The 16,984-nt window shown below is 39.7% G+C and overlaps 2 protein-coding genes across 3 annotated transcripts; both read left to right on the plus strand.

The window, feature by feature from the left end:
- The first annotated feature begins 1,747 nt into the window (after positions 1–1,747).
- Positions 1,748–4,052, plus strand: thap11 (THAP domain containing 11). Its single transcript, XM_067590473.1, has one exon. It carries the CDS (start codon positions 2,160–2,162, stop codon positions 2,991–2,993), a length of 834 nt encoding a protein of 277 aa, XP_067446574.1. The 5' UTR covers positions 1,748–2,159; the 3' UTR covers positions 2,994–4,052.
- Positions 4,053–5,968: 1,916 nt separating this feature from the next.
- On the plus strand, positions 5,969–15,339 carry nrn1lb (neuritin 1-like b). Of its 2 annotated transcripts, none has more exons than XM_067590483.1 (3): positions 5,969–9,081; positions 11,015–11,165; positions 13,286–15,339. In XM_067590483.1, exons 1-3 carry the CDS (start codon positions 9,024–9,026, stop codon positions 13,587–13,589), a joined length of 513 nt encoding a protein of 170 aa, XP_067446584.1. In that variant the 5' UTR covers positions 5,969–9,023; the 3' UTR covers positions 13,590–15,339. The 2 variants fall into 2 exon arrangements, with proteins under 2 accessions (XP_067446584.1, XP_067446589.1); XM_067590488.1 differs by having other exon boundaries at positions 11,018–11,165.
- Positions 15,340–16,984: the final 1,645 nt, after the last annotated feature.

The following is a 16,984-nucleotide window of genomic DNA, read 5'->3' on the forward strand; positions in this document are numbered from 1 at the left end:
CCTTCAAATGCACTTTCAATGTAAATGATGGGGGCCAAAATCCACAGTGTGGCCACACAGTCATTTTGTGCAAAAACGTACAGTAATTAAAAGTTTATCTGAAGCTTATATGAGGCTTCAGTAGTTTGAGTTAGTCGTATCAAGTGGATATCTGCCACATTTACAGTCTTTTTAGAAAAATACCCTCTTTATGTTTCCTCAGACAGTGTTTCCCTGTTGAGCTGTGGTGGAAGTAAAGTAACAAAAAGAGGAAGGTTGGAACTAAAACAACTATAACATTGAAAGATATTTACTTGATTTGACCCATTTGGGTGAGGTAGCTTCATATTAGCTTCAGATAAACTTTTAAATAAATGTTTACAAAGAAGGAGGGCTGTGGATTTTGGCCCCAATCACTTACATTGTAGGTGCATCAGGAAGGGATCTTCTGATGGTCAGTATGAACAGGAAGAATGATTATGGTGAGAAAAACCTGTTTCAATGTTCATCTGGACACCTGACTGTTGTTTTAAGACAGATCTGAAAAATTGTGAACCCATCTTTTAATGTCACATTGCTTTTGACATTTATGGATTGACTTTGGTTTCTATTTTCTGTCTTTTTTCTGACAGATGGAGTAGTGGTGATGAACAGATGTTAAGAACTTTGTCATATACAATACCTGAAATATGATTCATTTTTACTTTAATGTCTTCCTTGATTAGATGTACACACTAAGATTAAAACTGCACTGATTTGTATCTCAAGAAATACACTCCACACAGAAAAGTTTATGTATTGGGACTCTAAATGTAGATTATACCAACAAGTAGTAGGTAGTGTCAAATATGCAGTAACACTACCGGATATTTAATTTATTTTGTATTCATTACTTCACCTATATAACATATACATACATATCTATTGCTACATCTTCCAGAACCATTACTATTGTAGTGTGTACAATGTTTATAATGTATGTAGATTGATTTCCATTTACTTGACTTTTTAGTTTGTTGTGTTTATTACCCCTAGTTCTTATCAGTTACCTTGTTTCCTGCACTGCTGTAACATATGAATTTCCCGTCTGAGGATAAATGAAGTCTTATCTTATCTTATTGTGGAAAAGGCCCCTAGATAAACTGATGTGGATATTCACTGCCCTCTTACCTGACACTCTTAATAACCACCTATCAGTGATAGTCAATCAGATTGGATCATTTCCAGGACTCTTAGTCCACTGAGGTAGCTCTGCGAGAAAGTTAATTAGCAGATGTTCAACCTGTTAGGAGCTGGGTTTCCACAGCTGAAGAGACAGTTCAATTGATGTTTTAAGTAAGAACATAGTAATCTGTTTAGAGTATGTAATGTTTAATAAGGCTGCATTCATTCCCTTTTAATAGTCCATATTTTTTATAGCTGCTAATTTAGATAATAAAAGTAAGTGATTGAAGCTGTCTTCTATACAAAGTAAGAAGTTTTAAGTCCTTAATTAGGGTTTCTAGTGATAATATTCATTTAGCCACTGCATAGATGTGGAGATTTGCTTATTTTATTTACTTTTGAGCTGAATATGCTCAGTTTAAAACTTGGCTTATTCATGTTGTTTATATAGAGCCATACGCTAACCAACAAGTGGAGAGTGTTGACTGGTGTGGTGACAACATTTAATAAACATACTAGAAACATACTTCTATTCCCAAAGACTTTATTTCACTTATATCATATATTCTGTTATATCTTATCTTTAAGTGAAGTCAGGTGTGTGTTACCACAGAGCGACCAGCAGGGGCAGCAGTTCACGGACGGACTCGGGCAGGAAGCGCAAGGAATTCTGGGATTTTTAGTTCTAAATGGCGGACGGTTGGTTTGATTAAAACCCGAGAAGAACAAAAACAAGCCATTTACCGCTGAAAATTAAATATCTGCCACGCATTCAACATAAATATAAGCTTCGTGTGCGTTGACTCCGGATAAAAAGGCGTGGATTTAGTCGACGTGCAGCGAACAGCGGCTCACTTTTGCTGAAAAATAAACAGGAAGTTGTTAGCGTTGTGGGACGTGTAGTTCCGCCTGCAGGCCGCTGAGCTTGATAACAACGCACAGAATAAAGAAACAACACAGAAATAAGGTAAACTGAATCCAGCGGCTGTGTTTTCAGGCTCGGTGTTGAGGTAAACATGCCCGGGTTCACCTGCTGTGTCCCTGGCTGCTACAACAACTCGCACCGGGACCGGGACCTGCGCTTCTACACGTTTCCCAAAGATAGCGCGCTGCGGGAGCTGTGGCTGCGGAACATCTCCCGGGCCGGGGTCAGCGGCTGCTTCAGCACCTTCCAGCCCACCACGGGACACAGAGTCTGCAGCGTGCATTTCGCCGGCGGGAGGAAAACCTACAGCATCCGAGTGCCGTCCCTCTTCCCTCTGCGGGGGGTGAACGAGCGGCGGAGCCGGCGCGGCAGAGGGAGGAAAGTGTCCGCGGCAGCTCCCGCTCCCGCCGCTGCAGCGACCTCGGGGATTGTTATCACTAACGTTAATGTCCTGGGCAGCACGGTAGAAGGAGCCGAGGCTAATGCTGGCGGCGAGGCGAGCGACGACAGCATCACCGTGGTGCAGATAGGCCAAAACGGGGAGTACCTGGGCACGGCGCGGCTGCCCGCACAGTCAGAGGGGACGTCCTATACCGCGCCGATCTGCAGCTCCGACGACCTGACCGCAGACGACTCATCGGTGGAAACGGTGAACCAGGCGCCCGTGCAGTACGTCAGTGTGACTAGCAGCCCGCTGGACCACTCGTACTCTCTGACCACTGGCACCACGTCCGCCGAGCTGCTGCGGAAACTGAACGAGCAGCGGGACATCATCGCGCTCATGGAGGTGAAGATGAAGGAGATGAAGGCGACCATCCGCCAGCTCCGGGTGGCAGAGGCCAAGCTGCAGGAGGAGGTGCGGGAGCGGGACCGGCTGCTGTACGGCAAATCTGTGGCATTTGTTAGCGTCCGCAATAAAATGTGATGGGTGAACATCACCAGACACGACCCGTTACAGAGACTCAGACTGACACCGAGGACGTTGAAGACCTATTTTGTATGAAACTACAAGCGATGACAATTTATTTTCAACAAGTAGAGCTGTTTTTTCGTAGGCCTAATGTAAAAAAAGTTGGCTGGCTAGTTATGTAGCTGATAGTAATAATCTCATTGCTAATCACCTAGAAACATGCACAGTCTACTGTTGGTCTGCAGCTCAACCAAGGTCAATAATACCCATTTTATCCATACAGAAGAGTCATAGTTTGCACAGACTTACAAGTTAAGCAGGCATATTTATAACTTGACTGATGAGGAAGATGCTCAAGACTGCCTAGTTGCATAGAAAGTTTTTCTCCGTAAAATTTCTCTTAAAATGTTTTTTATATCCTTACTTTCTCACTGAAATTTGGAGGAGGTTGCAAAGAACATCTCAAAGCAGATTGCGGAAGTTAAGGTAAAGTAAGCCAAGACGAACTATCCATAGGATCTAGTAACAAAACACTATTCTTGGCACACTTTAACGGTGTTAGTCCATGGATTAAAACTCTACCAAGACTATTTCTGAGTTCCCCTTAAAGGTACCTTAAGTTGATTTCCTTTAATTTCCGTTGCTAAAGACGTTTGTGCAACAGAAAACAGACTTTTGAGGAATCCCTTAAAACTTGAAAGGGCACTCTAGGATGAAATCTTAGTTAAGGACGTTTCTTGAAGACAAGCATTAAGTTACTTTTGTGCAACGATTTGCTTTTTTTCGTAGGACTCTTGAGAGAACTACAAAACATTTTGTAGAGATATGCAACTTGGACATGTACGTCTGTCTCCGAGGTTGACGTGAGGGGAAAAAAGCGCCTGCTTGTTTCTGTGTGATTTGTGAATTTTTACGTGCCTGTTTATGGTTCAGATGTTTCTCCACACAGACGTTTAGTGGTTGCATCTCTCTGTCCTGTTCATGAGTGTTTTATGCACAGGATGTTACATACATTTCAGATTTTTGACAGCTATGCCCTTCTCGTTTTTGAAGTAAATTTCCATTTGAAATAGAGCTGATTCACGCTGAGTAATTTCTCAACTCATCAAATGTGTCCTGGTTTTGTCCAGTGTTATATTAACAAAACAGGAACAGGTGGATCCTCAAGTATTTTGAAAGTTATTACCTTCAAGTTAAGGGGTTTCAACTCACCCACCACTGTGAATAACTTGCTGGGTTGCTGTCATCTCTAAGGATCTTTTGTTTGGTCTGTTTTTAGAAACAAAGCGGTGCAAATTTGAGTTTTCCAATGACTTTAGCTCTATTGTCAAATTATAGTTTTAGTATTATTTTGTTTTCAGCTGTGTTTAGTTGTATCCAGTTACATCATCAACTATAAAGACTTGTGATGGGAAAGAAACATGAACTGAAACAACATTGCTGCCCTGTTTTGTACACCTGTTGGGTGAAGTTTGACACAAACTGGTGCTGAAAGCATAACTTAACCTGTACTGTGTCAGTGTGAAGAGAGCATCCTGCAAAAGATGTTGCCTTATAAAGACAGATGTGATGAAGTGTACAACCCATCATTTTTGCTTTTTCTTTTGAATGATTATTGAAGATGTGAGTTGTACTTGGGGTTTGACTGGTGAGAAACAACTACAATTTCCCAAAACCTACAAAAATGCACTGATATTCTTGTTTAGGTTTCAGGTTTATTATTGATTTATGCATCCGCTACTATTTCTGATGAATTAACAGGACAAAATTATTTCTTCAGGTTTCTTTTTTGACCAAAAATAAAAACCCAAAATGTAGTTTTTAAAGCAACAAATTGTCACATTTGAGAAACTTGGAAACTGAGAAACTGTTGATCATCTTTAATAATTTGAGCACTGTAGTTTCAGTGCGTGTCCCCAGTGAGAGTATAAGGGATAAATAAATGAATACTTGACTTTTTCACAAGTTGATTGTAGATCTGATTTAACAGTAGAAACTACAAGAGGTAAAAATGTGTGTTCTTTGATTGGCAGATGTTGCAGCCTGATTTTCCTCCTCTAGATGGCGGTGGGATAAAAGTCTATGGCCTAATTTGCTTTATCTGTCCGTCTGTGTTTGTTGGCAGCTTGGATGGTCATTTGCTTGATTGTACTCATATTAAACCACTGAAATGGTGAATGTCATCATGTGAATGTGAAGCCGTAGTGCAGTTGCTAAGCCCAAACTGTAACTGCGTAATTTTGGACACCTATCGTGATAATGTGTTACATGAAACGGAGAAAGAGGGAGAGACGGATGAATGGATAGATGGAGAGAATTGGAGAGAGCGAGGGTCCAGATCCTAATCTCATCTGGATTTATTTTTTTTTACTCCCAACAGTGTTGCATAATGCCTTAATCCAGAGCTGTCAATCCAACTTACACAACTCTGATCTCTTTCTATGGCCGTTGTTACTACAGCGCTGTTTACATTCATGCCGCACAACAGCATCTCATGTCAGACTGTCTCATCCTTTGAGAGTAATTATGTAATGTGAATGAAGTAAAACATTGTTTGCAAAACATGAGCCTAAAAGCCAGTGTTTGACATCAGATTAAGTGCTGTATAAACAGTATAAAGACTAAAGATAATGTGTGTGATAGCTGCTCTTGGGGAAAAAAAAGGGTTGTAATTATATTTAAATCTTTCATTCATGATATTTTCTTGTTGAAATATACCTGCCTAAAATGAAACCTTTGGGTTTTTTATGACTAGTTATAAATTGAAAATACATTTTTCTCTAATGAAGATATGTGGCACACTTCACGTCTTTTACAGTTAATATTTGTTAAACTGTCCACCAAAATGTTCACTGTGCACTACTTAAGATAAGTGATGCACATCCGTTGAAGTCTGCAGGATTTCATTCTGTTCAAAGACTCCACCAGGTCATTCTGGTGATTAGTTTGCTGCTGTGGTGTCTGCAGTGAAATCCTCACACACTCAGCCGCTCACGTTGCTTAGATTTTTTTCTGTTATTGAGATCTTTATTGTTCGCAGGAATCTGGACAGATTCAAATCAAGATTGATCTTTTTTTCTAGATGTATAACAACATTTGCCATTTCTGGATTGAAGTTTTAGCTTTCCGAAGAGTGTTTTATGAATAACTTCTGATTTTTTTATAATTATAAATTTAGTTCTTCTGAGAATATAACAATGGATTGTCATTTATACCCTGATTAATATATGTTTTACTAAAATTAATGGAGATTTTTATTTTGCAGCATTAGGGCTAGGTATTAAATCTCAGTACTTTTTTGGTACCAACAAAATCTGTCAGAAGGTATTCGAAAGCTCGCATTGAATGTCTCACCACACTTATAACCTTTTTAAAATTTCATATTGTGACTCATTTAGGCAAAGTTTTTTTTTTCCAAATGGCTGCCTTTGGTAAGACATTTAACATATGAGAGTGTTTCTACAAACCCCTCTCATGTGTTAAATGTTGTCCTAACACATTTCAAATGTTTGGAATAAGTCATTGTAAAAGTGTCAAATTGCCACCCATGTCCAAATTTTCAGTTCAGGATTGTGCCTCCAGAAAGTATCCAACTTTTGTTGTTGTTGTTGTTTTTCTTGGTGTTACAGCCTACACTAAAATAAACAACATTATAGTTATTCAAATCTCACAATTTAATAAAGAGGAGGAGAAACAGGCGGTCAAACATGCAGAAACCAGTACAAGTTTGTGTGTGTGATCTGGAGAAAACACTTTAATAGGATAATAATATTTAGACAAATTTTGGTGAGAAAATTGAAGTTGGCAGCAAACTGAGCATTAGACTGGAGGGCAGAGGAGTGGATTATGCTGCAAGGGGTTTCTTTTACTATGTTTTGTTCACTGTTAAAAATGGTCTCTTGCAATCCATTTTAACCACTGTGAATTTACAATAAGCATCTCTGTTTACCATAAGAGAGTATTTATCATTTTACAGCCACCTTTCAGTAAATAAGGAGTGTTTTCATACTCCACAGAGGGATTTTTGGTGGCGTATCACCTGAAACTGTATCGACATACAGTACATTTGAGTGAACCTGACATATACATTATGTGTCTCTACAACTTGATTTACATGAATACACTGTATACACTGATTTGAACAAGCTCTCTGGTTGTGGTAGGAGGAGTGGCTGGAAGGAGAACAAAGTTGTTTGCAGGAGGACACTCACTCACCTGACAATAAAAGTTACACGCTTCAGCTGTATTGAAAATCACTAGAAACAGAGACACCAAGATAACACTTAAACAACACTGATAACACACTGGTAGCAGCATCAGGCTGTGGGAGGATTGGTAAGGATGATTCACCTGCTTCAGAGTGACAAAGACATTATTACACTGGTGTGATATATTACTACAAGTATATGGACACCTTAACATTCACCCATATGTGATTGTTGAACACCTCTTTTCTAAATCAAGAACATTCATATGCTGCTATAACAGCGTCCTCTGTGCTCGGACATCTTTCCATGAGATTTTGGAGCCTGGCTGCAGGAATCAAGAGCATCAGCAAGGTCGAGAATGGATTTCAGGTGATAAGGCCTGGTTCTCAGTTGGTGTCCCAGTTCATCCTGAAGGTGCTTGATGGGGTTGAGTTCAGGGTTTTGTGCGGACCAGTCAAGTTTTTCCACATCTAACTAGGAAAACCACTTTTTTAATGACCTCACTTTGGGATTTGGGGCGTTGTCATGTTGAATCAGGAAAGTCTCACCCCAAATGTTTCCACAAAGTTTAAAACTCACTGAGATCTTCCTCAGATATAAGGGGACAAACCCAAACCATGAAAAATAGCCCGTAACAGCACGCTAACATGAAATGTATCGAAATGTCCTGATGGCTCAAATCTCTCTGAAAATGTATGGAATGACTTGAAAACAGTTATTTCATTACCATTCTTCAATATGAAAAAATCTCCACTATAAGTCACATTCGTCAAGCTAATACAGACGTTTTCAGGAAGACTCACTGTTGGAATTGTTGCAAAGTAGCTCCCAGGATGTATTGATTCAGGGCAGCAGCTTCAGACACAGACAGATTATTTTGCAGTTAATGGTTATTTTAAGCTGCAGATTAACAATGGGTTACCATTCCTCCTGTGTTAGTATACAGATGTGAACTAGGACTTATACTAATGCACAGAGTGTGAGCCATCTGGGGGGCGTAGCAGGGGATTTGGAGGCTAAGAGGAAGAGGGACAGAAGCAAGGAAGGCTGAGTGTATCTCAAGGTAGACGGTTTACAATCAGCCATCTTAAAAGAGTGTACATGTAATATTTGTGCTCTGTTGCTGTCCAGTATTTAGTTAAGACTGTTCAACACATCACGGCACTGTTCAATAACCCTTCATGACCCACATAGCTGCAGCTATAGGTGATTCTCACATGGGCTGCTGCTATTCTCAGAGGGCGCTCTGCTTCCTCATCGGACTCCCAGGTGGGCCGGATTCTCTTATCCTCACTGGGACGTCATCCATCTGTCCAAAAAAAAAAAAAAAAAAAAATCCCCTTCACACCTCTGATCATGTTTCCTGTGACAAACTCAATAGCAATAGTAAAACCAGGGCTTTGCAGCAGGTACGTGCGTGGACAAGCAGAGCACACAATCACCATTACACTATATATAATTTATTTCTATTTCAGATAAATGTTCTAAATACTAAAGACCGGAAATGAGAAAGCTTTAATCCAGTGTGCTGTGTTGTGAGGCTGTCATTGGTTTGCTGCCTCCAAGCCCTCTATGGCACTCGCCTTGTGCCCCTCCCCAGAGCACATACACACACACTCATCCTTTTACACTCAGCGATGCATCGGCCCCTGTCACTGTTAATCCAGCCGGGTTGTGCCCCTGTGCATTGCTGTACTTCTGCAATCTGATGAATTCCCAACGGATGGCAGGACGCATCACATTTTAAAGTAGAGCAACTTTATACTCTTTGGATTTACAGCCAGTTGGAGCTTCACATCAGAGCCTCCGGTTCAGAGGTGGGACTCTGCTGAGCTGAATGATGAAGTCCCATCCAGGCACCGTGACTCTGCTGCTGCCTCTTGCTCTCTGCTTCAGTAAGGATGTTTCTGCCATCTACAGTTGTTGTCTGTGTTTGTTGTGTGTGAGTTTTAGTCTTCTGGAAAAAAATTGTAAGTGCTGAGTTTGTTTCTTTTCTGTCCCATTTTGTTCATTGATACCATTTTCCTGTTCTCATGTGTCCAGGATCCAGGTAGAGACTCACCTTGATCCTTCTGTCATGAAAAGCTCCAAGTAGTTAACATGGCTGATATGAGATTATTCCATTCAGCTTGTTCTAAAATTAAGGAGAGAAGGTTTTACAAACGCACTTACTGTACCTTAATGAAATGTCCCCTCATGCTCTGATTGTGTGTGTGTGTGTGTGTGTGTGTGTGTGTGTGTGTGTGTGTGTGTACATGTATTTGGCATACAACTTCATGTATTTCATTGTGAATTGCAAATTTCATGTCATTATATCGAGCATTTTGTTTAAGTTTGCTTCTGTCCAGTAAGATTACACTCTACAATTCATGAATAAAACCCGTTCGGTTGTGAGATTTATAACTATGAGGATTATCTACATATAGTTATAATTATGATATAATAATAAACAGAATTACTAAATAATTTTAAAGATGACTGGTTGCAGGAACTCACAGGTTGCTGAAACTCTTCAGGCAGAGGATTTCACAGTCTGGGAATTGAGGTTTCTAAGGCTGTCAAGTCTCTGTTTTATGCACCAAGTGGCCAAAAGTATCTGGACACACCTTTCTCTTTTTGATCTGGGGCAGTTTTTTATGGTTTAGGCTTGAGTCTTCAAGCTCAAATTATGGAAAATCTTAATGTGAAAGCATACCTGTCTCGTGGCAACAGTTTGGAGTATAAAGTACAAACTGTAAGTAAAACTGTTACAAGTGCTGGATCAAAAAGCAAACTGAAGGCAGAAGTCGGAAAAAAGATCCAAACAACATATATCTTTTGTAAAATAATATAATAGTCGAGTGACATTTGACTCTCGTTAGACTGAAACATTGCTCTGCAACACAACAATGCTTGCATGGACAAACTTTGGTCTACAAAGACATGATATTCCCAGTTTGGATGAACTTGACTGGCCTGCACAGAGCTCTGACCTCAACCTCATCGAACAACTTTGGGATGAACTGGAACAGCAACCACGAGCCAGGCCTTATGGACCAGTATCAGTGCTGGACCTCATTAATGCTCTTGTGGCTGAATGGGAACAAATCCCTGCAGCCAGGTTCTTATGCAAAGCTTTCCCAGAGGAGTGTAGGCCGTTATGGCAGAATATTAAAGCCTGTGGTTTTATATTTTACCGTAAATATTAAACTGTTATTTTGACTTTGGGACAGTTTATCTAAGGCCATCAACAACTAGATCTACAACATACCAACAGAACAGGAAGAGACATACTCATCCACAATTCAAACACACCTCCACCCCTTCATGATCTGTTAATAGGTTGAGTTTTGGGTGATTTCTTTCACCAGAAGTCCTCTGTTCTATATAAATGTTTCAATATTTCAGTCAAACCTTGAATCACACCTTGTACCTGGAAACACAAAACAAACACAGAGGGACGTTGTTATATATGACCTGATCAATGCACTCGTGGTTTTGTAACCTCACATTGACTTTGAGGATAAATAATCCCTCCAGATGAACGGGATACAACACATTTCTGCATCTATTTGATTCATCCAAACAGCAGATGGATCATGTCTTTATAAGCATATGAACATTGTATTTCACTAGATGAAATCCTCAGAGCAACGCATTAATTGATTTTATTTTATTTATTCTTTCACCCTCAACCAAAATTTATTGTTTTGCTTCCTGTTATGCACATATACACATATATACTACATGCACAGTTTCCCCATATACACATTCCTTTATTTATACCAGTAAAATGATCTCAGTGTAGTAGAATTATAATATACTTTTATCTGGTCTTTTCCTCTCCAGCAGGTTTGGTCCCTTTGTGTCTCGGAGCCGCAATTCCTGTTTCATGTGATTCCATCTACAAGAGTTTTGCTCAGTGTTTACTCACACTTGGGGATAGTTTGGTGGAAACACAAAAAGACCAGAGTTCGCAGGACATCGATGGAATCTGCAGGTGAGTATCTGCCCGTCACCATGGTAACACACCTTGTCTTGCCTTGATACTACTTATGATTTTTATTAAACCCCATTATTTATGGCCGGATTCACAGGAAACAATGTATGCATGTACTGGACATGATGTGGAAGAGAAAACCTGATGCATGAACACATTTCATTCAACGCAGAAGCCAACATTTGTATAAGAGTTCAGATTTATTGTGTAGGACAATATTGTTGACTGTTTATGGAGCTTTATAGTGAGTTACAGTTCATTGTTCAGCTGTCTGGCTGCAACTTTACAGTTTTGGTTCACAAAAAATCAATTAATGCAGGTTTAAAATGACTTGAAACTTGTTTCGGCTGTGCTGTAAACGGATGCATGAACTGCTCCTCTGTTGCATTTCTGACAGTTGCTACTCAAAGCGTTTTTCCTGCTCCTAGTGGTCGACACTCGTGTCAATTTGAACATAAAGGTGTCAGTATGCTTCAATCGAAGTGCTTCTCGGATGGTTGAACAGTGTCTGAAACCCTTTACCCCACCAAACCTTTCTGATATCGACATTTGAGGCGGCTGCGTCCTGTCCTGTAATTTTCTGAAACGAACAATCTGACAAACATGTCCACTTCATTTGATTTTTCTTCTCTCTCTATAGCTCTTTTTTTATTCTTAACACAAGTACACCTGTTACTTCTGAGTGAAACCAAGTGCACCATAAATGCCTTTGAGGAGATACTGTCCAAAAGTGTGCGTCATTATCCCTGTTTGATCGATTATTGTGTCTAACCCTTCTGATAAAACACTATGTACAAAATAGTTTGTTTCAACCTTACAGTACACCGGCTTTGACTCTGGGACCTGTAGTGTAGAAACACACTCGCCGTTACCAACATTAACCACACGAGTCACCAAGTCAACCAGGACTGACATCTTTATGACATTTAATTAGTCTCAAAACCTGTGCACATAAAAAACAGGCGCGTGCACATGATATGAGCGCACAGAACAGTATCAGTGAGTGGAGAAGCATCTTTGCAAGGGAGCATTTCTGCTCTGACAGGACACAGGACTGTGACGGGTGGGAGCTCGGCCCTCCCTACGTGCTCACAACTGATACACACTCACTGACTTGTCAAGTTAACTACTGAAACTTTGGAGGCTGGGATGGAATAGACAGTCCGCTTTCTGCTTTCCTTTTATTGGTCACTTTGAGTACCAACCATGACCTTTGATTGGCTGTTTGGATTGATCACTGACACAGTCGAAGACAGGCAGTTGCCTGACAACAGAGGGAAACATAAATATTGATATTTAACACCTGATTCTCCATTTTTTCACTACTTACACTAAGGAAAGAGTGTTAGACATAGTAGCAAAAGCCTCAACGCTGTTTAAACCCACTTTCAGATTTGTGAAACCTTTATTTTGCTTATGAAAACAGAAAAAAAGGCCAATTTCAGTGATATTTCTCCATTCAGACCACATTAGACCAGGTCCAGATCAAAAACCACTATACTTACACTTGTCAAATCTGGACTAGATTAAAAGGAGACTCCAGAGACTCACTAAAACACAGTTTCAGATTTGTGAAACCTTTACTCTTTTTGTGAAAACGCAAAAAAGGGCGATTTCACTGATCTTTCGGCTGGAAATTCACAGCATGATCCCACGTCTCTCCATTTCATCAGTTATGGCCATGTAGAGCTCCTCTTTTTCACTTAAAAACAAAGTTATTTTTACTTTTTGAAAGCGAGTGTTGAGCAGTTGCAGGCATGTAGGAAGGGTCGAGCTCGCTCTCGTCACAGCCCCGTGCTCGTGGGACCGCATTTGTGCTCGTAGAGCAGAAATGCTCCCTTGTGGGGATGATTTCCCATTCGCAGATACTGTTCTGTGTGCTAGCATCACGTGCATGAGCCTGTTTTTATGTGCACAGGTTTTGAGACTAATTAGACACCATACATCCTAAGGATCTTAACTTTATAATCTGCTCAGGTGTTTACCGTATGTAATATCATGAAACCATTATTGTGGCTCACTTTCTAAACTTTCTCCTGGCTCATGATGTATTGCAGTCAGTATTTCATTTTGTTGCATTTCTACACTTAACACTGACATTTCTTCCCGGTTCCTTGAAGATCCTGGAACGCTTTCCATGTTTGTGCCAACTCAGCTCTGGCCGGCTGTCCTGGAGAAGCAGCAGCAGTCTGGGAGTCTCTAAGACAAGAATCCAGGAAGACACAGTTCTCTGGAAACCTCTACGATATGTGTGCCAGCCGCACCACCCTTGCACCCAGCACTGTGCCTGCACCTCAGAGCCCCCCCACCTCCGACCAGACCAACCAGGAAACACTGAAAGGGCAAACATACAGGCATAGCCCCGCCCTCGCCACACTGATCTTCCCTGTGTGCAGCACGTTATTGGCTCTGCTCAGGATCTAGTTAGGTCATCCGCCTACTATGTACTACCGACGAACGCAATATGCAGTATGTAGTACATACTGCATACTGCTTTTCAGAATAATATGCAGTATGAAACTGTTAAATCGATTTAATTTGCAGTATGCTAGGCCAGGCTTAGCCAGTTTCCAGATTTGGAAAGCGGAAGTAAACAATAGCACGGCTAATGGTAACAGACGACGTGACTGAAAATGTCGGAGCAAATTTCCAAATATGTGTTATTTGGATAAAATGACCACATTTTGGGAATCTAAATGGCCTTTAAAAATATTAGAACTTAATAAAGTGACATATTAACAGTCCTAGAGCGAAAATTACAGCTTTTAGCCTGGCTCAAAATCTCTGCCGTGTTGCTTTCTGCCATTTCAAAAATGACTGGTTGCTGAAACTGTTCCAGTGCTTTGCATTGTGGGACACAGTAGGCGAGGTAGACTGGTTGGACGCATACTGGAGATTTTTTCCAAATCAGTCGACATTTGGGTATAATTGGCAAACTGCAGTTTTTGCTTTTGTTTGCTTACTGCATACTTCATGCTACATTCTGGCCAAATCAGTACCTACTGCTAGTATAGTAGGTGGTTTCAAATCAGACTGATGGTCATCAGAGAGTCCTCGTCCCCCAATGATCCAAACACACGGGAACATTTGTCACAGGTCATCATGATTATGTAACAATCCTAAGATCAGGATTTCAGACACTCAATCAGAAAGAAACATTAAATAAATATTAATATAGAATATTATATACTTTGCCGTTTAACTGCATCACTTAAGATAAACGGACTGCAGAACAGCTGCCAATGTTCGATTGAATTTACATTATGTGATATTGCTGGACTGACAAAACAGACCCTCTGACTTTGTGAAATCACTTAGCCGAAAAAAAACCCTCATTTATAAGCTAATATTCTTGGTAAACACTACCGCAGTTCATCAGTAAAACCACATAATTTTTAGGACACAGGGGATTTGAGAGACGTTTTAATGCCAGGTTTTCAGATCTACTCTCGATCCAATCAGGTGTAATCCAGAGGACAATGTTATTATTATTATTACAGGGTGAAAAACTGTGTTTTTTGTGCAGCAAGTTTTGTTTTTATCACCCTGTATAACTGGTTTAACCTCAGAAAAATAGATTTTTGTGTGGAAGCATTCCTTGCAGTGTGTGCATGATGTTGATTACATGATTATTTTCATGTTAGACGACTCATTCCAGTGGTTTTCAAGTCCCTTTTAAGCAGCTATATGTTTCTTTTTTATTCTATTCTAAAGTTTCAATTAAATCAATTAAATAACTTCAGTCATCCCCAGTTCAGGATACATATAGTATGTAAGTATACGTAAGAGAACACACATAAAGATGTATATTTCAATAAAACACATATAGGACACAATTATGCAAAGATATTTAAAAATATTAAAATGTGTAAAAGTATAAAGTGCAAAGTAACAGCTAAAAGTATTAAAGTGTCAAGTTTCATCCTTATAACAGTTACTGTGATGATATTTAACATTATACACAATAATTTCTCTTTGATGGAGTGAGCTCTGTTCACTGTTTTTCACTTCATTTACACCAATGTATTTACTGTAATATTTTCTGATTTAGTTTTTGATTATTTGCACTATTGTAATTTTTCATGACATTATAGAGTGGTACCATCCTCTTTGTGTCACTCTGATTTTTAACCCAACAAAAAATCTAATTAAAGGTATCTTCACATACACAGTACTTTAAATTTAGACCATCTTTCCTTGAAGTTGTGTTATTTTTGTGTCTGTTGTATGTGTGTGTCTGTGTGTGATCTTAATACTCTTAAGCGGTTTCATAACAGCAGAATCATGAGTAGTTTAATCTAATCTGTCTTTATTCATCCACAGTGTAGCAGGTTGCACCTCAAAACCCTTAAAAATAGTCTTAGTGCCCTCGGAGAACCTGTGTGGAGGACAGACAGGCAGACTGACTGGTTGTGCGGCGTGTTGCTATGTTGTCATTGTCATGAACAATGACATGAACATGACGTGAACTGACATGACAGCGAACGGTCAGAGGTGATAACTTCATGACTGCAGCATGATGAATATAAGTTATTGCAGCCGTCACTGAAACCTCAACTTGACATCCTGCTTTATATTCTGCTTCTGCTTAAATATTCATGTGTTACACTGATTAAAGTCAATTTTGTAAATGCAGGTCACCAACGTGTAAGCCAAAGTTCACAGGTTTAGTGACTGATTCGAATATTGCTGTTTCACTACCTTCACAGCTTTAGGTTTACACACTTGACTGCAGGTGCAGTTTGCTGATGATTGGTTTTAGTTTTGAGATAAAAGTCTTTGGCTTTTGTACTTTCTGCTGAGAGACTGCATGTTTATGAGCCCAATTTGGCCATGATGTCTTATTTTCAGTATTGTGAACAAACATGGCAGGTCACCATGGCCAGAGAGGGAAGGACTGGACTGTGCCTCAGTCAGAGCTTTCATGAGTGTATCAAATATAATTGATTTTCACATAAGAAATCTGACAAATATGAAGGTGTTATTGTAGATTGAAGAGGCAAAGGCAATTTATTTGACTGTAAACATCTGGAAACATCAGTCAATAATGTGTGAGGCCAGTATTTTTCAGACAATTCAGATTTAAAATGTGTGTTTTTTCACCTTTTCACCAAGACTAATTTCAATCATTTTTAGTCTGGTTCCAGACCTCCACATTGCTGCTCATTTCTCAGTTTTTTCAGGATACAAATAATAGAAAATGAAACAATGACAATTTAGTCTAAATATATGGTCTAAATAATTATAAAATGTGAATGAAATTATAAGATGTTGTTCTTTCTGCACAACATTTAGGAAAACTTGCACGGTGTTGCTCTGGGTTCACTTCCTGTTCAGTCTTGTTGCCTTTTTAGTCCAACATTTCAACATAATTTTCTTACATAATGTAATGATCATCATCATCTTGTTTTCACTCTGTGGTTTGTTCATGGGCACCTTTATTAAACGTGAATAAGGTCTTTTTATGTCATTTTTTAAAAGTTAAATCTTGGGATATTTCTGAAAACAGCGCATGCCTGGAGGGAAAAAATATTAAGTCTTTGAACTGTCCCCAGAACACCTTGGTGAGTCTGCTACCTATAATCTGTCTTTGTCCTGCATTTCACTTGAGAAAATCTGCAACATCTCCATGAAATCTTTTTACGGTGCCTCAAAGCGCTCGCATTCTGCGCCCAGCTGTTTTAAATGTCCAAAATAAAGCAAGAGGTTTTTTTTCTCCTCCCTGCTGAGAGATGTGGAGCAACATTTTTTTGACCATCGCCCTCTTCTTGATAACAGATGGTATGCAGCATAAATCACTGGGATTATGGATTCCACCT

The sequence above is a fragment of the Thunnus thynnus genome, chromosome 1 (assembly GCF_963924715.1).
Source record: "Thunnus thynnus chromosome 1, fThuThy2.1, whole genome shotgun sequence".
In the NCBI taxonomy this organism is placed as follows: Eukaryota; Metazoa; Chordata; class Actinopteri; order Scombriformes; family Scombridae; genus Thunnus; species Thunnus thynnus.

Bases quoted from the DNA above. Each gene is read 5' to 3' on its own strand.
- thap11 (XM_067590473.1), top strand. From the start codon at position 2,160: ATGCCCGGGTTCACCTGCTGTGTCCCTGGCTGCTACAACAACTCGCAC.
- nrn1lb (XM_067590483.1), top strand. From the start codon at position 9,024: ATGATGAAGTCCCATCCAGGCACCGTGACTCTGCTGCTGCCTCTTGCT. The intron at 9,082-11,014 runs GTAAGGATGTTT...TTTCCTCTCCAG, and splicing joins GCCTCTTGCTCTCTGCTTCA to CAGGTTTGGTCCCTTTGTGT. The intron at 11,166-13,285 runs GTGAGTATCTGC...GGTTCCTTGAAG, and splicing joins GACATCGATGGAATCTGCAG to ATCCTGGAACGCTTTCCATG.